The sequence below is a fragment of the Salmo salar genome, chromosome ssa23 (genome assembly GCF_905237065.1).
Source record: "Salmo salar chromosome ssa23, Ssal_v3.1, whole genome shotgun sequence".
Classification (NCBI taxonomy): Eukaryota; Metazoa; Chordata; class Actinopteri; order Salmoniformes; family Salmonidae; genus Salmo; species Salmo salar.
This window is the reverse complement of record NC_059464.1, coordinates 20,572,711-20,598,165: the sequence shown is the minus strand read 5'-3', so window position 1 is coordinate 20,598,165 and position 25,455 is coordinate 20,572,711. Positions and strand designations below refer to the sequence as shown.

General features: G+C 44.6%; 1 protein-coding gene across 5 annotated transcripts in view; it reads left to right on the top strand.

The window, feature by feature from the left end:
* Positions 1 to 25,455, top strand: part of kita (KIT proto-oncogene, receptor tyrosine kinase a) — a 41,216-nt gene that overhangs the window by 6,824 nt on the left and 8,937 nt on the right. Inside the window, exons 2-12 of one of the 5 annotated variants that reach the window (XM_014168995.2) lie at positions 9,494 to 9,748; positions 11,388 to 11,672; positions 11,759 to 11,898; positions 12,382 to 12,550; positions 12,769 to 12,955; positions 13,562 to 13,677; positions 14,528 to 14,642; positions 19,960 to 20,144; positions 22,910 to 23,016; positions 23,218 to 23,344; positions 23,911 to 24,015. In XM_014168995.2, coding sequence (XP_014024470.2) covers positions 9,494 to 9,748; positions 11,388 to 11,672; positions 11,759 to 11,898; positions 12,382 to 12,550; positions 12,769 to 12,955; positions 13,562 to 13,677; positions 14,528 to 14,642; positions 19,960 to 20,144; positions 22,910 to 23,016; positions 23,218 to 23,344; positions 23,911 to 24,015 — 1,791 coding nt within the window. Of the gene's footprint in view, positions 1 to 9,493; positions 9,749 to 11,387; positions 11,673 to 11,758; positions 11,899 to 12,354; positions 12,551 to 12,768; positions 12,956 to 13,561; positions 13,678 to 14,527; positions 14,643 to 19,959; positions 20,145 to 22,909; positions 23,017 to 23,217; positions 23,345 to 23,910; positions 24,016 to 25,455 lie in introns of all 5 variants that reach the window. The other 4 variants (XM_014168994.2, XM_014168996.2, XM_045706134.1 and 1 more) reach the window with 4 other exon arrangements.

Here is a 25,455-nt window from a genome sequence, read left to right as displayed (position 1 = left end):
GCCCATATGAGAGCTTCGGTAGAGAATGTGTGATAAACTTTTAAACACGGTTGGTCCCCGTTAAGATACTTTTGGCCATGTTGAGTATCAAGGTATGTGGACATCTGCTCGTCGAACATCTCATTTCAAAATCATGGGCATTAATATAGAGTTGGCCTCCCCTTTGCTGCTGTAACAGCCTCCACTCTTCTGGGAAGGCTTTCCACTAGATGTTGGAACATTGCTGCAGGGACTTGGTTCCATTCAGACACAAGATCATTAGTGAGGTCGGGCACCGATGTTGGGTGATTAGGCCTGGCTTGCAGTTGGTGTTCCATTTCATCCCAAAGGTGTTTGATGGGGTTGAGGTCAGGGCTCTGTGCAGGCCAGTCAAGTTCTTCCACACCAATCTCGAAAAAACCATTTCTGTATGGATCTCGCTTTGTGCACGGGGGCATTGTCATGCTGAAACAGAAAAGGGCCTTCCCCAAACTGTTGGCACAGAATCGTTTAGAATGTCATTGTAGGCTGTAGCATTAACATTTCCCTTCACTGGAACTAAGGGGCCTAGCCCAAACTATGAAAAACAGCCCCAGACCATTATTCCTCCTCCACCAAACTTTACAGTTGGCACTATGCATTCGGGCAGCAGGTAGTGCTCTCCTAGCATCCGCCAAACCCAGATTAGTCTGAAGCGTGATTCATCAGTCCAGAGAACGCGTTCTCACTTCTCCAGAATCCAATGGCGGCGAGCTTTACACCACTCCAACCGACGCTTGGCAATACGCATGGTGATCTTAGGCTTGTGTGCGGCTGCTCGGCCATGAAAACCCATTTCATGAAGCTCCAGACTAACAGTTCTTGTGCTGACGTTGCTTCCAGAGGCAGTTTGGAACTCGGCAGTGAGTGTTGCAACTGAGGCACTCGGCGGTCCCTTTCTGTGAGCTTGTGTGGCCTTCTACTTTGCAGCTGAGCCGTTGTTGCTCCTAGATGTTTCCACTTCACAATAACAGCCCTTACAGTTGGCCAGGGCAGCTCTAGCAGGGCAGAAATTTGACGAACTGACTTTTTTCAAATTTGCTCTGTAATCTTTACATAGTGGTGCAGCCAAGCCGACACAAAGGTGCAAACGCTGGCATAGTAACCATATCTTGGTTTAAACGGTATAAATGGGCACTTATGTTTTTTGCTGTATTTCTCTGGATAAATATGAATTATTCCCAGCATTGAAACTTGGTAGATTTTCGGGGAAGTATGAATCCCTAGTGAGAACAATGAGGAGGAGAATGGAAAATAGCTGTCCTCCGGCTACACCGTGGTGCTACCCTAGAGGGTGCTGTTGAGCTACTGCAGACCATTGCAAAACTGTGTTTTAAATGAAACAGTTATTTTGTGACGTGAATATATTTAGTATAGTTTTATCTAAAAAGGATAACTTTTTTTAATAATTCACTATTTTTATGAAATTCATTGAGTAATATGGTCCTCATCCTTGCTCCTCTGAGGAGACTCCATTGCTATATTATAGTCAAATCAAATTTCAAATTTCAAATCAAATCAAATCAAATTTATTTTTATATAGCGCTTCGTACATCAGCTGATATTCTCAAAGTGCTGTACAGAAACCCAGCCTAAAACCCCAAACAGCAAGCAAAGCATGTGAAAGAAGCACGGTGGCTAGGAAAAACTCCCTAGGAAAAACTCCCTAGAAAGGCCAAAAACCTAGGAAGAAACCTAGAGAGGAACCAGGCTATGAGGGGTGGCCAGTCCTCTTCTGGCTGTGCAGGGTGGATATTATAACAGAACATGGTCAAAATGTTAAAATGTTCATAAATGACCAGCATGGTCAAATAATAATAATCATAGTAGTTGTCGAGGGTGCAACAAGCACATCCGGTGAACAGGTCAGGGTTCCATAGCCGCAGGCAGAACAGTTGAAACTGGAGCAGCAGCACGGCCAGGTGGACTGGGGACAGCAAGGAGTCATCATACCAGTTAGTCCTGAGGCATGGTCCTAGGGCTCAGGTCCTCCGAGAGAAAGACAGAAAGAGAGAAAGAGAGAATTAGAGAGAGCATATTTAAATACACACAGGACACCGGATAAGACAAGAGAAATACTCCAGATGTAACAGACTGACCCTAGCCCCCCGACACATAAACTACTGCAGCATAAATACTGGAGGCTGAGACAGGAGGGATCAGAAGACACTGTGGCCCCATCCGATGATACCCCGGACAGGGCCAAACAGGCAGGATATAACCCCACCCACTTTGCCAAAGCACAGCCCCCACACCACTAGAGGGATGTCTCCAACCACCAACTTACCGTCCTAAGACAAGGCCGAGTATAGCCCACAACGATCTCCGCCATGGCACAACCCAAGGGGGGGCGCCAACCCAGACAGGAAGACCACGTCAGTGACTCAACCCACTCAAGTGACGCACCCCTCCCATGGACGGCATGGAAGAACACCAGTAGGCCAGTGACTCAGCCCCTGTAAAAGGGTTAGAGGCAGAGAATCCCAGTGGAAAGAGGGGAACCGGCAAGGCAGAGACAGCAAGGGCGGTTCGTTGCTCCAGCCTTTCCGTTCACCTTCACACTCCTGGGCCAGACTATACTTAATCATAGGACCTACTGAAGAGATAAGTCTTCAGTAAAGACTTAAAAGTTGAGACTGAGTCTGCGTCTCTCACATTGGTAGGCAGACCATTCCATAAAAATGGAGCTCTATAGGAGAAAGCCCTACCTCCAGCCGTTTGCTTAGAAATTCTAGGGACAATTAGGAGGCCTGCGTCTTGTGACCGTAGCGTACGTGTAGGTATGTACGGCAGGACCAAATCGGAAAGATAGGTAGGAGCAAGCCCATGTAATGCTTTGTAGGTTAGCAGTAAAACCTTGAAATCAGCCCTTGCCTTAACAGGAAGCCAGTGTAGGGAGGCTAGCACTGGAGTAATATGATCCAATTTTTTGGTTCTAGTCAGGATTCTAGCAGCCGTATTTAGCACTAACTGAAGTTTATTTAGTGCTTTATCCGGGTAGCCGGAAAGTAGAGCATTGCAGTAGTCCAGCCTAGAAGTAACAAAAGCATGGATTAATTTTTCTGCGTCATTTTTGGACAGAAAATTTCTGATTTTTGCAATGTTACGTAGATGGAAAAAAGCTGTCCTTGAAACAGTCTTGATATGTTCTTCAAAAGAGAGATCAGGGTCCAGAGTAACGCCGAGGTCCTTCACAGTTTTATTTGAGACGACTGTACAACCATCCAGATTAATTGTCAGATTCAACAGAAGATCTCTTTGTTTCTTGGGACCTAGAACAAGCATCTCTGTTTTGTCCGAGTTTAAAAGTAGAAAGTTTGCAGCCATCCACTTCTTTATGTCTGAAACACAGGCTTCTAGCGAGGGCAATTTTGGGGCTTCACCATGTTTCATTGAAATGTACAGCTGTGTGTCGTCCGCATAGCAGTGAAATTTAACATTATGTTTTCGAATGACATCCCCAAGAGGTAAAATATATAGTGAAAACAATAGTGGTCCTAAAACGGAACCTTGAGGAACACCGAAATTTACAATTGATTTGTCAGAGGACAAACCATTCACAGAGACAAACTGATATCTTTCCGACAGATAAGATCTAAACCAGGCCAGAACTTGTCCATGTAGACCAATTTGGGTTTCCAAACTCTCCAAAAGAATGTGGTGATCGATGGTATCAAAAGCGGCACTAAGATCTAGGAGCACGAGGACAGATGCAGAGCCTCGGTTTGACGTCATTAAAAGGTCATTTACCACCTTCACAAGTGCAGTCTCAGTGCTATGATGGGGTCTAAAACCAGACTGAAGCGTTTCGTATACATTGTTTGTCTTCAGGAAGGCAGTGAGTTGCTGTGCAACAGCTTTTTCAAAATTTTTTGAGAGGAATGGAAGATTCGATATAGGCCGATATTTTTTTATAATTTCTGGATCAAGATTCGGCTTTTTCAAGAGAGGCTTTATTACTGCCACTTTTAGTGAGCTTGGTACACATCCGGTGGATAGAGAGCCGTTTATTATGTTCAACATAGGAGGGCCAAGCACAGGAAGCAGCTTTTTCAGTAGTTTAGTTGGAATAGGGTCCAGTATGCAGCTTGAGGGTTTGGAGGCCATGATTATTTTCATCATTGCGTCAAGAGATATAGTACTAAAACACTTTAGTATCTCCCTTGATCCTAGGTCCTGGCAGAGTTGTGCAGACTCAGGACAATGGAGCCCTGGAGGAACACCCAGACTTAAAGAGGAGTCCGTAATTTGCTTTCTAATGATCATGATCTTTTCCTCAAAGAAGTTCATAAATGTATTACTGCTGAAGTGAAAGCCATCCTCCATTTGCGAAGGCTGCTTTTTAGTTAGCTTTGCGACAGTATCAAAAAGAAATTTCGGATTGTTCTTATTTTCCTCAATTAAGTTGGAAAAATAGGATGATCGAGCAGCAGTAAGGGCTCTTCGATACTGCACGGTACTGTCTTTCCAAGCTAGTCGGAAGACTTCCAGTTTGGTGTGGCGCCATTTCCGTTCCAATTTTCTGGAAGCTTGCTTCAGAGCTCGTGTATTTTCTGTATACCAGGGAGCTAGTTTCTTATGACAGATGTTTTTAGTTTTTAGGGGTGCAACTGCATCTAGGGTATTGCGCAAGGTTAAATTGAGTTCCTCGGTTAGGTGGTTAACTGACTTTTGTCCTCTGACGTCCTTGGGTAGGCAGAGGCAGTCTGGAAGGGCATCAAGGAATCTTTGGGTTGTCTGAGAATTTATAGCACGACTTTTAATGCTCCTTGGTTGGGATCTGAGCAGATTATTTGTTGCAATTGCAAACGTAATAAAATGGTGGTCCGATAGTCCAGGATTATGAGGAAAAACATTTAGATCCACAACATTTATTCCATGGGACAAAACTAGGTCCAGAGTATGACTGTGGCAGTGAGTAGGTCCAGAGACATGTTGGACAAAACCCACTGAGTCGATGATGGCTCCGAAAGCCTTTTGGAGTGGGTCTGTGGACTTTTCCATGTGAATGTTAAAGTCACCAAAATTTAGAATATTATCTGCTATGACTACAAGATCCGATAGGAATTCAGGGAACTCAGTGAGGAACACTGCATATGGCCCAGGAGGCCTATAAACAGTAGCTATAAAAAGTGAGTGAGTAGGCTGCATAGATTTCATGACTAGAAGCTCAAAAGACGAAAACGTCATTGTTGTTTTTTTTTTGTAAATTGAAATTTGCTATCGTAAATGTTAGCAACACCTCCGCCTTTGCCGGATGCACGGGGGTATGGTCACTAATGTAACCAGGGGTGAGGCCTCATTTAACACAGTAAATTCATCAGGCTTAAGCCATGTTTCAGTCAGGCCAATCACATCAAGATTATTATCAGTGATTAGTTCATTGACTATAACTGCCTTGGAAGTGAGGGATCTAACATTAAGTAACCCAATTTTGAGATGTGAGGTATCACAATCTCTTTCAATAATGGCAGGAATGGAGGAGGTCTTTATACTAGTGAGATTGCTAAAGCGAACACCGCCATTTTTAATTTTGCCCAACCTAGATCGAGGCACAGACACGGTCTCAATGGGGAAAGCTGAGCTGACTACGCTGACTGTGCTAGTGGCAGACTCCACTAAGCTGGCAGGCTGGCTAACAGCCTTCTGCCTGGCCTGCACCCTATTTCATTGTGGAGCTAGAGGAGTTAGAGCCCTGTCTATGTTCGTAGATAAGATGAGAGCACCCCTCCAGCTAGGATGGAGTCCGTCACTCCTCAACAGGCCAGGCTTGGTCCTGTTTGTGGGTGAGTCCCAGAAAGAGGGCCAATTATCTACAAATTCTATCTTTTGGGAGGGGCAGAAAACAGTTTTCAACCAGCGATTGAGTTGTGAGACTCTGCTGTAGAGCTCATCACTCCCCCTAACTGGGAGGGGGCCAGAGACAATTAATCGATGCCGACACATCTTTCTAGCTGATTTACACGCTGAAGCTATGTTGCGCTTGGTGACCTCTGACTGTTTCATCCTAACATCGTTGGTGCCGACGTGGATAACAATATCTCTATACTCTCTACACTCGCCAGTTTTAGCTTTAGCCAGCACCGTCTTTAGATTAGCCTTAACGTCGGTAGCCCTGCCCCCTGGTAAACAGTGTATGATCGCTGGATGATTAGTTTTAAGTCTAATACTGCGGGTAATGGAGTAATAGTGATCTGGTTTTTACTATTTTATACAAAAAAGAAAACATTTCAGTCAGCTTGAGAGCCAAAGGGTGCCTAGGGAATGGAACGGGAGAGAACTTGGTTGGCCTTCAAAGCAAAATCAATATGACTCTCTGCCAGTGCTGATATTGCTGCAGGTAGATTTCAAGTTGTGCTAAGAATTGTACATGGTGCATAGTTTTACATCTTTGCCAAAGCGATAACTCACCTGTCATTTTTCAGTCATGAAGTGGTGTCAATATATTAATGGGAGGGCTATGATAATGATTTGTATTACTATCAAAATGCATGCAAAACAAGCTATGAGGCTCTCATCTACCCATCCTCTGTATTGACAACCATTTCTAACCTACTATTACTGTTGAAGGTCCTGCTGTGCACTCTTTGCTGTTAAAGATACAGGTAACTGCTAAAATAAGGGAAATACTTGAGTAAAAGGGATACAAAGTATATTGAAAGCAGTTGCTTCCACACAGCTGTGGTTCCTGTGTTAATTAACCAAATCCCATCATGCTTAGGGTCATGTATAAAAAGACCCAGTTGCCCATTATTTTGGCTACAATGGCTAGAAGAAGAGGTCTCAAAGGAGCATAGGGGGTTTAAAGGGTGTTTGTGTGTGCGTGTGTGCGTGTGCATGTGTTAGAGTATGTGAGTGATTGTATCTATGTGTGTCTCAGTCACCAGATCTCAACCTAATTGAACACTTTTGGGAGATTCTGGAGCGGCCCCCCGAGACAGCGCTTTTCGACCACCATCAACAAAACACCAAATGATGGAATATCTCATGGAAGAATGGTGTCTCATCCCTCCAATAAAGTTCCAGGCCCTTGTAGAATCTATGCCAAGGTGCTTTAAAGCTGTGCTAGCGACTCATGGTGGCCCAACACCCTATTAACAAACTTTATGTTGGTGTTTTCTTTATTATGGCAGTTACTTATTTACTCCGTTCTGTGAAACATACCTGTACTCTTAATGTTTTACCCATCTAAACACAAATGAGAGTGAAAGCCTCCCATATACAGTGGGGGGGAAAAGTATTTGATCCCCTGCTGATTTTGTACGTTTGCCCACTTACAAAGAAATGATTAGTCTATAATTTTAATGGTAGGTTTATTTGAACAGTGAGAGACAGAATAACAACAACAAAATCCAGAAAAACGCATGTCAAAAATGTTATAAAATGATTAGCATTTTAATGAGGGAAATAAGTATTTGACCCCTCTGCAAAACATGACTTAGTACTTGGTGGCAAAACCCTTGTTGGCAATCACAGAGGTCAGACGTTTCTTGTAGTTGGCCACCAGGTTTGCACACATCTCAGGAGGGATTTTGTCCCACTCCTCTTTGCATATCTTCTCCAAGTCATTAAGGTTTCGAGGCTGACGTTTGACAACTCGAACCTTCAGCTCCCTCCACAGATTTTCTATGGGATTAAGGTCTGGAGACTGGCTAGGATTTTTTGGTGTAGTTACCCTTTCATTCAAGTGTGCAGGCACCTAGAACTGTTGTTTGGTTTGCAGTGTTTTGGTAGCACATGAATAGCTTTGAAAAATAAATGCACACTGGATTGATGCAAATAATGATATCATTCTAGTTTGTAGCTAGTTTACCGTAATTTCTGGACTATTAAGCGCACCTGAATATAAGCCGCACCCACTGAATTTTTTTAATTTTATTTTTTTTAACATAAATAAGCCGCAGGTGCCTACCGGTACATTGAAACAAATGTACTTTACACAGGCTTTAACGAAACACGGCTTGTAACAAAAATAAATAGGCTTCAACGAAACACGGCTTGTAACAAAAATAAATAGGCTTCAACGAAACACGGCTTGTAACAACAACAACAACAAAAATTGCAGTAAGCTTTAGTTGTCTTTTTGCACTGAGTCAATTCCTCACGCTGCTGTTTCCAACGTCTTATCATCGACTCATTAAGACCAAGCTCCCGTGCAGCAGCAGCTCTATTTCCTTTTCCAACAGCCAGATCAATCGCCTTCAACTTGAAAGCTGCATCATATGCATTTCTCCGTGTCTTTGCCATGATGAGGGTGACAAAATGACTACCGTAATCAGAATGATGGGAAGTTTGAGCGCGCTCGATTTAATCTAAACAGTAAACAAAAAAGTTGTTTGACCGTAACCCGTTCGGGCAATTTCATTGGTCTAATGAAAGCTTCATGCCACCAAAAAACTGAGCACGTCACAGAATGTGTTTTTTTGGAGAGAAAAAAATGGAAAGCGGGAAAAATCCATATATTAGCCGCGTCATTGTTTAAGCCGTGAGGTTCAAAGCCTGGGAAAAAAGTTCCGGCTTATAGTCCGGAATTTACGGTAATTGAGAAGGTTTTTGGGAAAGCCTTTCCGTCTACCAGAAGACAGTTAGGCCTATCATTAGCTATCACTATATTTTCCTGTTCCTTAATTGTTTGAAACCTGTACGTTTTACTTCATATTATGAGGCATGTAGCCTATAGCCAAAATCCCACCATAGAAAATGTGGAGGCAATATATGTTTATAAAGACTTCCTCATATGCATTCTCCTGCTCTAGGCTATTTGTTTTCATTAAACTTTCTTTCATTGTCTAGCAGCCAAAAGCAATATCCTAATCATATTAGCAACTCATGATAGTTGTTGCTCCTTTAAATCCCCCCTCTTTCCAATGGATACTTGCATCTCTGTCCATAAAACTGCTCACATGTGTTGGGTACATTTTAGAACGGTGTTTTCCTGCAAATTGCATTTTGGAACAATCACGCGTAGCCCTACTGTTGTGTGTACATTGCTGCGCCTAAAATGTGAAGAAATAATAGTTTATCAACATGTTAAGCTCAACATTGTGATCACTTCCATCAGCCCTATTCATTGATAAGGTGTATACCTCCACTATCACTACTTTGACGCGTATCAGTGGGGATTAAGAAGTGAGTATACTCAATGTCCACTGAAAAATAAGTGGGTATACGGTGTATACCTGGATATACCCTCCACTACACCACTGATTTTCAGTGATTCTGTGTATGATATCCAGAGCACAGGAGGTTGGTGGCACCATAATTGGGGAGGGCGGGCTCGTGGTAATGGCTGGTGCAGAATAAGTAGAGTGGTATCAAATACATCAAACGCATGGTTTTCATGTGTTTGATGCCATTCCATTTGCTCCGTTCCAGCCATTGTTATGAGCTATCCTCCCCTCAGCAGCCTCCACTGATCCAGAGCCTGTTTTATCTATACTCTACTGTAATGAAGATCCCGACCATGTTACTACAGGCAGCTCCAGGCCCACCATCACCCCCAGCAACCCCTACCTGGTCATTCCACTCAATGCCCCCTTCAGTCTGCGTTGCCAGGGTGACCAGGTGATGCGGTGGCAGAGGGAGGACCGTCCAAAGCTGAGGGGCGAGGTGCGGAGTAATGGGGCGTCCAACCTGGAAATCCCCAAAGCTCAGCCTGTCCACATGGGCCGATACATCTGCCTGGAGGAGAGCAGCGGAGAGCAGAGCTCTGTCTACGTCTTTGTCAAAGGTGTGTGTTTCTGACTGAACATTCATGGCCCTGTGTGCCTGTGTGGGCATGTATGTGAGATGTGTATGTGAGATGTGATATGTTTGTGTTTTTATGTTTATATGGGTATGAGGGAGTGAGTGAGCGAGCAAGCAAGCTAGAGAGAGAAAGAGAGGAGCGTGAGAAAGAGTGCACATGAGAAAGGTACCTGTTTTTCTCTGATCTTGTAAAAAAAAAAATTGAGGCAGAACAAGTGATAAAACCTTTTCTTGGAAGGGCATTGTTTGTGGTTGAGTTCGTGCATGAAGGTTTTCACAAGTGTCTCCTGGATCGATAGGTATTTGGATCAGTCTTCAACACTACTTAGACAAGTGCCATGACTATAGGGCAGTACATCTAGATAGAACTGCTTATTTCTTGGAAAGTGCCTACGGTGTGTGTGTGTGTGTGTGTGTGTGTGTGTGTGTGTGTGTGTGTGTGTGTGTGTGTGTGTGTGTGTGTGTGTGTGTGTGTGTGTGTGTCAGGGATTGATTGATTATTGCCTAAAGAGCAAACTGGATCTGCATCAATGTTTGGCTAACACAATTAGCACTGTCTCCTAATCTCTTCTCTCAGTATTATACATACTATCTCCTAATCTCTTCTCTCAGTATTATACATACTATCTCCTAATCTCTTCTCTCAGTATTCTACATACTATCTCCTAATCTCTTCTCTCAGTATTATACATACTATCTCCTAATCTCTTCTCTCGGTATTCTACATACTATCTCCTAATCTCTTCACTCAGTATTATACATACAGTACATACACTCTGTACATCTTTCCATATACACTGTAAAAAAAAAAGTGGGACAAGGCTGATTGAAATGATTGAAATCAAATATCAAATTTGACAGATCAATGTGATTTTTGGAATTTAATTGAATGAAAGCTTCTGAATTGCTTTCAATACTTGTGGTGGGGGCAATGTAGCGGCGGCAGCCTAGCGGAAGATTTGGAGGCGTGGCTTATTGGGGGCATAGCTTTCAGGTTGTTCTTTTTAGCTACCCATGAGAGTGAATGTAATTCCAGTTTATGTGCTCTATTGTAATCCACATTCAAACTTAAACTTCTACACTGCCAGGTTTTGTAATGATACTGGCATAACTGCATGTGATACTGAAGAGTGTTTGGTTACAATATTGTGGCTACTAAAAGTATTTTGTAAAAAATATGTTTGTAAACATTATTGAACAAACTTTCTAAATTTACAGGGAGTTTAGTTAATTGCTTTTAACCCAATTGAAGAAATAGGTAATTCCAAATAAAAAAATTGAATGTGATTTTGCACAAAATTTGACGTATTTACATGAAATATTAGTTTGTATGTGTTATTTTGTAGGTTTAACCAAAGGGGAAGTGTTGAAAGAGTGTTGAAAGAAAGAAATAAGTTGCAACTTGAAATATAGATTTGATAATAATCAAATAAAACAGTTGCCATTAAATAATATATTTGGTTTCAGCAAATGTAGTATTTATCAATTGAGAAAACCGAATTAATTTACTCCTAACCAGTTGAAGTGATTCAAAAAAAAGTTGATCCAAAGATAATTTTTGTACAGTCTACCTGTGGTTGTTTTAATACCACACTGTTGATTTTAAGTTGTTGTTTTGGCAGATCCTGATAATGCCTTTAGAAAGACTATGGTGTTCAGTATCCTAACTCGTGCGGGAGACAGCGCCTCCATCCCCTGCCTAGCAACTGACCCGGGCGTGGTCAACCTGAGCCTGGAGCCGTGTCATGGCGGTGCCCTCCCTACTGGCCTCCACTATGTTGCCAGCCTGGAGCGGGGCATGGTTATCTTCGACACTAAGAAGGCCTTCGAGGGCTGTTATATCTGCACTGGCAGACTTGGCGGCGCCCACGTTAAATCACATCACTATGATCTGACTGTGCGCCCAGGTAAAAGAACATTATCTGTGTATGTTCTAGGATGTGAAGTACAGTGTCCAGATCTTTTATTTGATATTCAACATTTTTTATCTCAGTCCCAGACGCGGCCCCTGTGATTGAGATGCGGGAACCCAAGAGGGTGGTCCTGACACGGGGCCAGACTCTTACCCTGACCTGCAGCACCACCAACGTCAACGGAGACATCAAGCTGAAGTGGGCCGCACCTCCCGGCACGGTGAGAACCCTTTGCCCTCTCTCTGGGGCTTGGCCAGGGAAGCTGGAGGGATACCATGGACAGATCTCCAACAAATTGACTGAAAGAGAGATTTAGATTGGAATTTTATTGGAAAAGCTGAAAAGATATATGTCAAATTCGGGGATATGAAGTTATAACAAAAGCTCTCAGAACAATGTTTGTAAGATTTAGAAGGGACTATAAGAGTTATGAAGGGTTTACAAGAGAGTCCAAAAAGCTCCAAGACTGAAACTTCAGTATCTTGAGAAACCAGTGTGATGGGAGGTTGCAGGACTAAGTTTGTGTGTATATTTACTGAGTCTCAGGCTCGTCACGGTGAGATGTGTGTTTATGCCTGTTAGCCCTCCTGTCCCCCTGGCCGGAGAGGGAAGGAATGCAGCCCAGGCCAGGATTAACAGGGTTCATCTCTAGACATCTCTGGGTGTTGATTGACAGGATGCCGTGTGGGCTTCGTATCCACAGCAACCGGCGGTGGAGAACGCCTCACGCATCCTGACTGAGCCCATCAAACACGTCCGTAGCGCTAGGCTCTACATCAACTCTGTCAGGACACGGGATTCTGGGAGATATCGATGTGAGGGTCAGAATGAGAAGGGGATCAACTCTGAGTCAGTCTGGCTGGACGTCTATGGTGAGTAAGGCATTACAGTGTATGGTCAATTATGTAAAACTACTGCTGATCAATATTGAAATTCTCAATTTGAATGGGTTGTATTATGTATTTCCATGACGTGAAGCTATCGCGACACTAATTTGAAAACCTAAGTGGAAAGGAAGTGGTTTTGTTTAGAATACATCAAGGGCATTGTGATGTCATTGTCTCTGACGGGTGGGTTGTTTGTCTTCCAGATAGAGGATTCATTAATCTGACTCCGTCAGACAACGGTACAGTGCGTGTTCGTGCTGGTGAGAGTCTGTCCCTGCATGTGGACATGGAAGCCTACCCCAAACCACACACCTTCACCTGGAGCTTCTCAGGCCAGCAGCTCAGGAACACCTCTGACCATGTCATCACCACACAGAACCACCAATACAGGTACACACACACGCACGCACGCACGCACACACACACACACACACACAGTCTTGTGCAGCTAACCTTGTGGGGACATACAATTCAGTCCCATTCAAAATCCTATTTTCCTTAACCCCTGTCACTTACCCTAACCTTAACACCAAAACGTAACCTTAACCCTAAACTTAACCCTACCTCCTAACCCTAAACCTAATTCTAATCCCTAGAAACTAGAAATAGCATTCGACCAAAATGTCCCCAGTTGGTAAAATGTTTGTTTGTTTACTATTCTTGTAGGGACTTCTGTTCCCCACAAGTATAGTTAAACACACACACACACACACACACACACACACACACACACACACACACACACACACACACACACACACACACACACACACACACACACACACACACACACACACTAGAAATGAATTAGTGCCTCAGGGCTTTTAGTCAGTGGAAGTATTGTGCAGTTAAACTGGGAAAAGAACTGTCTTTCTGGTGGTAAATAACCATGGGGCAGTTTCTGACCTGGGCAGAGCACTGGTGGCTTATTTAAAATAAATCAGCTTCTATAACGTCAGTTGTTTTTTTAAATGTTGTTGTTGATTCAATCACCAGGTACAACATTGTGCTGAGGCTGGTGCGTTTGAAAATGTCAGAGAGTGGAGTCTACACCTTTTATGCCTCCAATGGTGATGCAACAGTCAATCAGTCATTTTCGGTCTACGTAATCAGTAAGTCGTAACATTATATTCTCTAAATGTTTTCTGTGCCCTGGAGCCACACATACATTATGTAAGGAAATGGGCAGTTAGAGACTTAATTTCTACATACTATCAATATGATGTAATTAATCATTAACAGAATGTGACATTTATGACTAGATTTTCACAGACCATTCACCATGTTAAAGCCCAACCACTTATTCCCCCCCCCCAACCATCAAAACAGTCAATCAGAGCATTACAGTTAATTCATGTACAGGCCCAGAACTAGGGAAAATAGTTGAAGATATTAGTTTGCCAATTTACTTCTAATCAATTTTTTATTGTCACATGCTTCGCTAACAACAGGTGTACACTAACAGTGAAATGCTTACTTATGGCCCATTCCCAACAATGCAGAATACAATAATTTAAAAAAAATTACAATAATAATATAATTTTTTTTATTAACACAAGGATTAAATACACAATGAGCAATGGTAGCTTGGTTATATACATGGGGTACCAGTACCAAGTCGATATGCAGGGGCATGAGGAAATAGGTAGGGGTAAAGTGACTAGGCAACAAGATAGATAATAGACAAGTCAGTAGCAGCAGCGCGTGTGTGTGTGTGTGTGTGTGTGTGTGTGTGTGTGTGTGTGTGTGTGTGTGTGTGTGTGTGTGTGTGTGTGTGTGTGTGTGTGTGTGTGTGTGTGTACGTGTGTACGTGTGTACGTGTGTGTGTGTGTGTGTGTACGTGTGTGTGTGTACGTGTGTACGTGTGTGTGTGTGTGTGTACGTGTTGCGGTGTCAGTGTAAGTATGTGTGAATGTGAATCCCCACCTGGCATCGTCACTAACATCTCTGTGCTCCTGTCAGGTAAACCAGAGATTGTATCTCACGAGGGCCCGGTGGACGGACAGGTGCGATGTGTAGCCAAGGGATACCCCGCCCCACAGATCACCTGGTACTACTGTGAACAGCCCTATATGAGGTGAGAACACACACACACATACTCACAATGGCATGCTGTGATTGGACTGCGTTGATAGATCAAGGGAATGTTGAAATGTAACTGTAATTACTTAATGTTACTCTGAGAAGATATTTGTTTCAACCCTCAGTAAGAGGGTTTCAACATGGTCTAATTACCTTGACCTTCCAACAGTAGAAGCAGATGTGGGATTGGACAAGCATGACTTGCTGGTGGACTGAAGGGAGATTACCCGTATGTGATTAAGGATTGGGCAGAGATGATTTGTGATTGGTTTGTTGGCTTGGCACAAGAGGACTGTGTTATGATTTGGGGATTGAACAGTATGTTCTAGGAAGTTCCCTTTCAGTCAGTCGGTCAGTATAACATACTATGGGGAGTCAACGACCAATCCTATTCAACTAAAGCAAACTGAAATCACGCCCAACGGGCCAATGGATCCTGAGCCTGCTCTCGGAACCCCCGCCTTCCTGGCTATAATCCCAGGGCTTGCATCCATTTCCAAAATGTTTCGATTTTTGGATTTCCTGAAAGCTAACTACTTTCTGCTCTGCTTGTGTAGCTAATGCTTCCTTGTTTGTGTAGGATTTGTGTTAGCTGAAAACACACTACTTTCTACTCTGACAGTTCTTCCTTGCTTGAACAACATGTCCAGTGGTAAGAGTAAGTTCAAAAAGGTTAAGCAGCTGAGTTTGAAAATCTGACTGGGGCATGTGGTTTCACAATGAAAATGAAAGATACTCACGAGTGCTGTCCTTTTGCCTGCGGTGGAAACACGCTCAGCAGGCCTTAGTTTGGACCAGTTCGTGTGACTATTGTCTCCAGCTGGGTTCAACTTCCTTTGGGAGTCACGCTGACTTTGTGAGAAAGTTTGGTGGTCGGCGTTGATAGGGGTGATCTCAGCCGAGTTAGGCTCATTCCGGTTTCTCTGGCAGTGTTCAGAGTCCGGATTCCGGACTATCCCTGATTGACTCTGGAGGGTTTTCAGAGTATGAGTTGCATGACCTCAGTCCGGGGCAGCCAGAAGCCCCGGCTTTGGATTCGGCGGGGAGAGTGAACCATTGGTGGTGAATGCACCTTTGGTGTTTTTCTCCCCCTCAGTGGAATTCCTCCAGGTTTGGGGGAAGGTGTTTACCTCCTGTCCCTGCAGCAGTGAATCGTTGCTTACCCCTGTTTAAGATTCTGCCGATTAGTGTCGAGTTACTTAGCTCCAGAGGCTAACAAGTGGTCTATTCCTAGCTCAGAGGTCCCTGAACCCGGGGTGGGCCAGGTATTAGAACGCCTAGTTCCTTCCCCACATTCGGACACACGGTTGTCAAGAGTGGTGTTTTTTTTTTTTATCCCAGTCCTCAGGGTGGTATTCTGTCCCTTCAGGATATAATGTATGGGAGACTGGCAGCGTGTTCTATCAAGTGGCGGGCAGGCGCAGTTTCACCATGGTTGATGAGGACAGTGGTGAGGGGCTACGGTCTGCAGTTCGGTGTGCATCCTCCTCCTTTTCGTGGCGTCATTACGTCATTGGTCCTCAAGGTCCTAGCGCCTGTCTTGAGAGAGGAGATTTCCTCTCTCCTTCAAAAGCAGGCTATTCGGGTGGTTCCCATGTCAGAAGTACAGAGCGGTTAGTGCAGCCGGTACTTTTCTTAGTTCCCTAGAAAATTGGAATATTGCATCCTAATCCTGGATTTACATGTTTTAAACAAGCACATCAAAGTTCAAAATGCTCACACTCTGCTGGCTATTGCAGTCGGTACATCCCAGCGATTGATTCACGTCCATAGATCTGAAAGATGCATATTTTCATGTGCTATACATCCTCCCCACCTATCACCCCACACCTTTTCTATGGTGGTGTAGGTGGCTTTGGCACCGCTTCAGGGCCAGGGGTCAGAGTATTATCTGGACGATTGGCCGGTCATATCCGAGTCAAGTGAACAGGTGGAGCTCCACACTGCCACGCTGGTTTTGCATATTCAGTCTTTGGGGTTCATAGTGAATCTCCAGAAAGTTGCTTGACTCCGGCTCGGCACATTCAGTTTCTGGATCTCCGAATGGAATCAATTCTGAATCGTGTTTTTGTCCCAACAAAGAAGGGTCGCATTCAGGCTCTGTCTTCACAGTTTCAGCTGGGGCTTTTCTTGCTTGTGCCTGTGGTTATTGGGTCTGATGGCCTCTATGATAGCTGTGGGGTCTCTGGGACTTCTGTTGATGCATCTGTTTCAGCACTGGGCGCATCTCGCCACTGCCATCAGTTGCTCAAGGTATCCTGTCATGCCTAAGGGTGTTGACTCCTTGGAGAGGTCCGCAATTGCTGTTTCATGGGATTCAAATGGGCCGGGTAGTGTCCTGCAGGGGTGATCACGACAGACGTATCCTTACTGGTATGGGGGGAGCGCTGTGTGTTGGCTACTCGGATTTGGTCAACAGGGCAAAGGCCGCAGCATATCAACTACCTAGCGCTACTGACTTTTGCTAGCGCTGAGGCATTTCCTTCTGATGTTGGAGGGCCATCATGTGTTGGTAAGGTCCGACAACAGGACGGTGGTGGCGTACATCAACAGGCAGGGACAGACACTGTCTCTCAATCTCCTAACCTGGCCCATTATTTGCTTGTATGGAGCAGTGTGCATGCCCTGTCGCACAGGGCAACATATATTCCCAGTTTTCTCAATTTGATTGCAGATCTACTTTTAAGGGAAGGTCCGAAGTGGGGACGGCACCCCTCGGTGGTGGAACAGATTTGGGACCGGTTCTGCAAGGCCGATGTAGATCTTACCCATCGCGAGTAAACGCGCATTGTCGTCTGTTCTTCTCAATGAGGGATCTGGGCGCTCCATTGGGAATGGATGTGTTGGCGTATCAGTGGCCTCGGCCTCTGCTCTATACGTTCCTCTAGGGGACCTGATTCAGACCACAGTGCAGAGGGAGATCATTCGCCTGTTGGGCGGGGACATGTGGGGGGTTCCATGTCATTGGGATCTATTGTCCCAGGCGCACGGGAGGATTTGGCACCCATGACTGAACGGTTGAATTTGATGGCTAGGGGCTTACCCACAAACGTGATTACAGTCGGCCCGTGAGAGTTATAGAGAGAGAGTTCTATCTCTAAGTGACGTGCATTACAGGGTTGGTGTCAGATTGAGGGAGTTTCTCCTTTTCAGAGCTCTTTGGTGGACATTTTGATGTTCTTGCAAGAACTTTTTGAGCAGGGCCCTTCTTTTTCCACATTGAACATTTATATGGCAGCCATTTTGACATGTCATGTAGGGATGAACGGCTCTGCCCCAGGGTCTCATCCTCTGGTGGCGCGGTTCCTGGAAGGCGTGTGTGCGCTCGGAGCAGGGTCAAAGCCTATGGCACTGACCTGGTGTTGGTCCTGGATGCTCTGTGTTAGCCTCTGTTTGAACCATTAGAGTCTGTGGACCTGAAAGTCCTTTCCTACAAGACTGCCCTGCTATTTATGGCCTTGGTGTCAGCCAAGCCCGTTGGGGGATCTCCATACGCTATCAGTACACCTTTCCTATTTGGAATTTGCGCCTGTTGACTCCAAAGTGAGTTTACATCCTAATGCAGTTGCTCCCTAGGTTATGCCTATGTCTTACAGTTCTTCCCTTTCTCACCTTCTCTGTTTGCTTTGTAGCATGGCCTGTGTCCGGTGCACGCTTTACACACGTATATAGATTTGAACAAGGATGTCCGTGTTGTGAACAGCTTTTTGTCTGTTTCACTAATTCAGCTCGGGGTAGGGCGTTTCTAAGCAGCATCTTTCTCTCGGCACTGCGCAGATTGTGCATTTATCCGGGCTACCACAGTTTCCCTGTGGGGTTGAGCCTTGGGCTGCCGTGGTTCGCCGATGAGTCGGCCCGCGAATGCACATTATCAAGTTACAGCATTTGCCCTGTTGTTTTGGACAATGGTTCCTTGTACGAGTGTTGACCTTTCCTGTGTGCTTTCCTGTGGGCTGTCGTAGTTCATCAACTCTGGTCAATGTTATGCAGCGTGCGTGTGAGCGCTTAACAAAGTCACAACAGGTTTTCTCATTTTGGACTTGCGATCACAGGTACGAGTTCTGACATTTCAGGCTCGTAATGTAAGTATTGTTCTTGGAACCATGGGGTCTATGGATTTGCGTTGCAGTGGCAGCGTGTCAGTGCACATAGCCATGTTGCAGCAAGTTCTCATTCCCTATATGGGGCTCTGACAGTTCAGGCTTCTCGGGTAAGTTTTAGGGAAAAAGGTGGCTTTGGTTACCCCATTTTTGGTCCAGTGGAACCTGTGTATCCTTGGGCTGCTGTGGGCCTTCTAGTTTGGTTGTATGTCCCCATAGTATGTTATACCGAGTGACCAACTGAAAGGAACGAACAGTTCTGAATGTAACTACTGTTCCCTGAAGGCGGGAACGAGGTATAACATATTTTGGCCTGTGCCGTCAGGGGGTTTGGGTTCGCTGAAGAGCTGTATTGAATTGAGGAAATGGATGTGTGCCCCAGTATTATAGCCAGGAAGGCGGAGCTTCCGAGTCTGGCTCGGCATCTATTGGCCCATTGGGCGTGCTTTCAGTTTGCTGCAGGTGAATAGGATGGGTCATTGACTCCCCATAGTATGTTATACCTCATTCCCTCCTTCAGGAAACAGTAGTAATATTTATAACTTCACTCTATTTATAATGATAAGCATGGCAACACCAATCCAAGGAAACTCTGGCAATGAGTCAGAGGCGATTGGCTAGTCATTATCCTATCGCTTTCAATTATGATCAAATCGACTTAGAGAGCTGTCCAACTCAAACAAACATGCGTACAGTTACCTTTGAAATGTTTGTTTACATAAGGCACAAGGTGATGGTATGGAATGTACCCCCCCCCCCCCCCCATATATTTGTTTTATTGAGATTGTTTTCACTTCCTGTACCTCTAAGGTATTGTTGTTTTAGTAGATGCTGACATGGAGGAACATACATTATATCCTTTAGTTTGGTGTGGAAGACTGGCATTGTACGGGGATGGATTGATTTAGCCTGGCACAGTGAGGTTTTATTTAGACATTTAAGACCAATGTATGCTTGTATGCGTCATGCCCCAGTTCTGTCCAACGACTCTCTGCACCTGGCTGTTGTTTTGAGGGCACACTAGTTTTATAATAGTCAACAATTCCTTAGTCTCCTGTTTGTTTACTCATAACAGCACATTCATCCGTGTTACATTTACAACTGCTGTGTTGATAGAGCCACATGAAATAAGCATCATTGCATTAAATCTACTAATAACGACATCCAAGTGCAGTCACATTAGTTTGGTTGACAGTTTGTCCCGTCCCTCAGGTGCTCCCACCAGATGAACGCCACTCAGGAGGAGCAGGACATTGTCACGGTGACATTGTTGAGTCCCTCCTTTGGGAAGACGGAGGTGGAGAGCAGGCTGAACATCACCACGGGAAGATTCCACACGTTGGAGTGTGTGGCCACCGTGGAGGGAGTGCAGGCCTACACACTGTTCTCTATCAGCGGTGAGTTGTGGTGACACGCGCGCGCGCACACACACACATAGCAATATACAAATGAGTGGGGAGTTGTTGAGGGGGAGCTTGTAGATTTAATTTAATTTATTTAATAGATAATACTCAATACGAAAAAACGGAATTAATGTCAGTAATGCAGTACTAACTAAAGTCTAAGCTGTGTTACATTCAGGTCACTGTCACGTGTGCCTCCTCTCTGACCTCTAGGTCACCAGGCTGCTCGTTATGGCGCACACCTGTCACCGGCGTTACTCGCATAATGACACTCACCTGGACTCCATCACCTCTTTGATTACCTGCCCTTTATATGTCACTCCCTTTTGTTTCTTCCCCAGTCGTCATTGACTCTGTTTCATGTCGCTGCGTGAATCCAACTTTCTAGGACATCCTGTTTATATACTGTCTGATGCGCTAGTCTAGTATGACGGCAGTTGAAACCAGAGTGAGAAGAGAGTTGTCTCAGCGTGGGTATGGAGAATGAGATTGCGATGGTGTAGAGGAGGAGGGGAAGCTGCCTGGAGACATCGGGCATGTGGGTGGCATTATGGACGAGGAGTGTGTAGCCAGGCAGGACAGGCTTGTGGGAGCTTGTGCCCAGGCCTTAAGTGCTCATTGGAGCAGGGCAGACACACGGAGACTTGCAGGGAGGTCTGGACAACAGTTGGAGTCCTTGCCACCCTGAATGTTTAAACGCTGTGGGAATTTTGGACGTGGCCAGCCAAGGAGGCAGGAAGCTGTAGGGAAAGAATAAAGGGATGGAGGGAGAGCTTTAAAAGCCACTGACAGGTTTACAGAAGATTAGTTCCTGCAGACTCTGCATTCTGAGATGATTTGAAATGGAGAGAAATCCTCTTATGGCTAAAGAGCTTATTACACCTAGTGTACAGAGCTAGGAAAACAATAACACCACAAACCTCTACAGTACACAAAGGAACAGACGACTTATTATACAGCAGTTTTACACAACAACAGCAGCAGTACTGCGTCATGCTGCACAACACCACAGCATGCTACATACTGTGCAGTGCCTTCGGAAAGTATTCAGACCCCTTGACTTTTTCCACATTTTGTTTGGTTACAGCCTTATTCTAAAATTGATTAAATCATTTTTTTCCATCCTCAATCTACACACAATACCCAATAATGACAAAGCAAAAACTATTTTTTACATTTTTGATAATTTATTAAAAATAGAAAACTGATATCACATTTAAATAAGTATTCAGACCCTTTACTCAGTACTTTGTTGAAACACCTTTGGCAGCGATTACAGCCTCTTCTTTGGTTTGACGCTACAAGCTTGGCACACCTGTATTTGGGGAGTTTCTCTCATTCTCTGCAGATCCTCTCAAGCTCTGTCATGTTGGATGGGGAGCATTGCTGCACAGCTATTTTCAGGTCTCTCCAGAGTTGTTTGATCGGGTTCAAATCTGGGCTCTGGCTGGGACACTCAAGGACATTCAGAGACTTGTCCCGAAGCCACTCCTGCGTTGTCTTGGCTGTGTGCTTAGGGTCGTTGTCCTGTTGGAAGGTGAACCTTCGCCCCAGTCTGTGGTCCTGAGCGCTCTGGATCAAATTTTCATCAAGGAACTCTCTGTACTTTGCTCCATTCAAATTTCTCTCGATCCTGACTAGTCTCCCATTCCCTGCTGCTGAAAAACATCCCCACAACATGATGCTATCTCCACCATGCTTTACTGTAGGGATGATGCCAGACGTTTCCTCCAGACGTGACACTTGGCATTCAGGCCAAAAAGTTCCATCTTGGTTTCATCAGACCAGAGAATCTTTTTTCTCATGGTCTGAGACTCTTTAGGTGCCTTTTGGCAAACTCCAAGTGGGCTGTCATGTGCTTTCTACTGAGGAGTGGCTTCCGTCTGGCCACTCTACCATAAAGGCCTAATTAGTGAAGTGCTGCAGAGATGGAACTGTAGAGCTCTGTCAGAGTGACCATCGGGTTCTTGGTCACCACCCTTCTCCCCCGCTTGCTCTTCCTAGAGACAAACATCAGTTCTAGGAAGAGTCTTGGTGGTTCCAGACTTCCTCCATTTAAGAATGATGGAGGCCATTGTGTTCTTGGGGACCTTCAATGCCGCAGACATTTTTCGGTACCCTTCCCCAGATCTGTGCCTCGACACAATCCTGTCTCAGAGCTCTACAGATAATTCATTCGACCTCATGGCTTGGTTTTGCTATGACATGCACCGTCAACTGTGGACCTTAAATAGACAGATGTGTCCAGTCAATTTAAACTCCAATCAAGTTGTATAAACAGAGCTCAATTTCAAGTTTCATAGCAAAGGGTCTGAATCCTTATGTAAATAAGCTATTTCTGTTTTTTATTTTTTTTAAATGAGCTAACATTTCTAAAAACCTGTTTTCGCTTTGTCGTTATGAAGATTTGTATTTATTTAATCCATTTTCGAATAAGGCTGTAACATAACAAAATGTGGAACATTTCAAGGGGTCTGAATACTTTCCGAAAGGCACTGTAACTGTAACAGGAATTATGTAGGTAATAATATACAAAGACATGAACAAAATACAGAAAATACAGTTTGACTCAAATAATAGGATTACTTTAGAGTGATTACCACATAGCACTCTCCACATAAGAAGCCTAATATAAAGCCAAACATTACATCTGATCTCTTCCTGTGTTTCTGTCATTCTCTCATAGTGCTTCTCCCCTCTCTCTAACGTCCTTCACTGATATCTCTATATCTCTCTGTGTGGTGTGTTTGACCCTACAGAGAGAACAGTGCCCCATGAGCTCTTCACCCCTCTGCTGATTGGCTTCGTGTCAGCAGCGGCCCTCCTCTGTGTCATCCTCATAGTGCTCTTCTACAAGTACCTGCAGGTAACTCACCTCTTCTCATGCATGTCACACCCACTTCTACTGCTGGTTACACACCTGAGTATAAAAATTACACACAGTAACTCACAGCCAACGATAAGGCACAGTAGCTCACCATAAACTGTGCTGGAGTACCATGATTGATGTGAGTTTTATGGCATCCTCTGTGCTTCTCCTAATATAAACTCCCTGCTTGCCTCACAGAAACCGAAATACCAGATCCAGTGGAAAGTCATTGAAGGTATCCACGGAAACAACTATGTGTATATTGACCCTACCCAGCTCCCATACGACCACCAGTGGGAGTTCCCCCGGGACAAACTGCGTTTCGGTGAGTTCCTTGGCTTTCATCACACTCAGGAATAGCACAGTTAATCATCACCAAACAGGGAGGTTGCCCCAGACATCTTTTACAGTATATCCATCATCTCTAATACAGGACTGTATGATGTTTAGTTTGTTTTTAGTATTACCCAGGTCTATTTAAGATGTGTAGTATCAAGCCATAGCAGCAGCTGTTGAAATTCTGTTTTGTTTTGGTATTTGGAGCCAGCCAATGTATCTTTGCGGTCTCATAATGATGGATGCACGCCCTATTTGCAGACCAATTGGTTACAGTTTTACAATAGCTGTGAGCACACACTAACTGCATGATGTATTTAATGTAGCTGTTTTTTTTTTATAAACAACCTCAACCCCTCCCTTTAAGCAAATGTTCTGTTGTTTTTTTTAAATTTTGAAACCACCCCAAACAGGATTCTGCGTGTCCTGGTTTCTGCTTGCCCCGCCCTTGCAGGGTAAACCTGGTGATCGTTGGTGCAGGAAGCAGAGCTAGGATGTGGGAGGGGAACACGATGGAATAACATTAGTCTGTCTGTGTTCCATGTCTGTCTGCAGGGAAAACTCTGGGCTCCGGAGCCTTCGGGAAGGTGGTGGAGGCTACTGCTTATGGAATGTCCAAAGCTGATACAGTGATGACAGTGGCGGTCAAAATGCTCAAACGTAAGACCGAAGTGATGACACAAGTGATAATAAAACATTTCAGAGTGGCTGCGTTGACGAATTCTCTGGAATCTTCTTCCGGATAGTTAAACAACCGAAGCTTCTGCTTATGAGCGAGATTCTCTCCCCCTCCGCTGCAGCCACATATCAAAGACAGGACACAGACAGGCAGTCTAAATAGTGATTTAATGTTGGTTTTTCATCATCATTGCAAACATTGATTGGCTAAACAGGAGGCAGAGGCAGTCCGTTTTTAATGGTTCTATGTTAGTTGTGGTTAAAACTCTGATTGTTTTTGCCCCAATGCAATGTGTAGACTGCGTCCTGCTTGTGCTACTGAAAGTTGTAACTTACATCCTAAATTAGCCTACAAAATGCACTGAGGGTACAAAAATCATTCTTTGGCCTCCCGAGTGGCGCAGTGGTCTAAGGCATCGCAGTGCTAGCTGTGCCACTAGAGATTCTGGGTTCGGTCCAGGCTCTGTCGCAGCTGTCCGTGACCGGGAGACCCATGGGGCGGCGCACAATTGTACCAGCGTCGTCCGGGTTAGGGGAGGGTTTGGCCGGCAGGGATATCCTTGTCTCATCGCGCACTAGCGACTCCTGTGGCGGGCTGGGCGCAGTGCACACTGACAGTGTTTCTTCCGACACATTGGTGTGGCTGGCTTCCGAGTTAAGTGGGCGTTGTGTTAAGAAGCAGTGTGGCTTGGTTGGGTTGTGTTTCAGAGGACGCATGGCTCTTGACCTTCGCCTCTCCTGAGTCCATATGGGAGTTGCAGCGATGAGACAAGACTGTAACTACCAATTGGATACCATGAAAAAGGGGATAACATTTTAAAAATAAAAATAAATCCTTCTTTAACCGGTCTCCTCCCCTTCGTCTACACTGATTGAAGTGGATTTAACAAGTGACATCAATAAGGGATCATAGCTTTCACCTGGATTCACCTGGTCAGTCTGTGTCATGGAAAGAGCAGGTGTCCTTATTGTTTTGTCCACTCAGTGTATATATATTTGTGGAATGTTCGTTCAAATCGCAGCTAGTTTTTATATCAGCTGTTCAGAAATAGAGACGTAGGCTGCATCATCATGTCGATCAAATGACTTGATAAGAAGGGTTCAGAAGAGGGTGAGTAAAGTGAACACATTCGCACAACGTGATTCGGGTTCTTTCGCTCTGGGGAAGAGTCTCCCAGGGTGGCGGTATGGGGTGGGTTACCTTCGGTCGCGCAGCCTCAGACAAGTTTAATAGCAATAAAAAGAGACACATTTTGGTGACAAATCTGTTTATTTTATGGTGTCTGACTAATCAGACCTGGTCAAGTCACACAGTCAGAGAAAACCCCTGGCCCTAATTATGAGTGGTGAACACCCTCAACAGATATTTGACTAAATCTATTTCAGTAGCTATTGAGTGTGTGTGCGTGTTTGCATTGATGT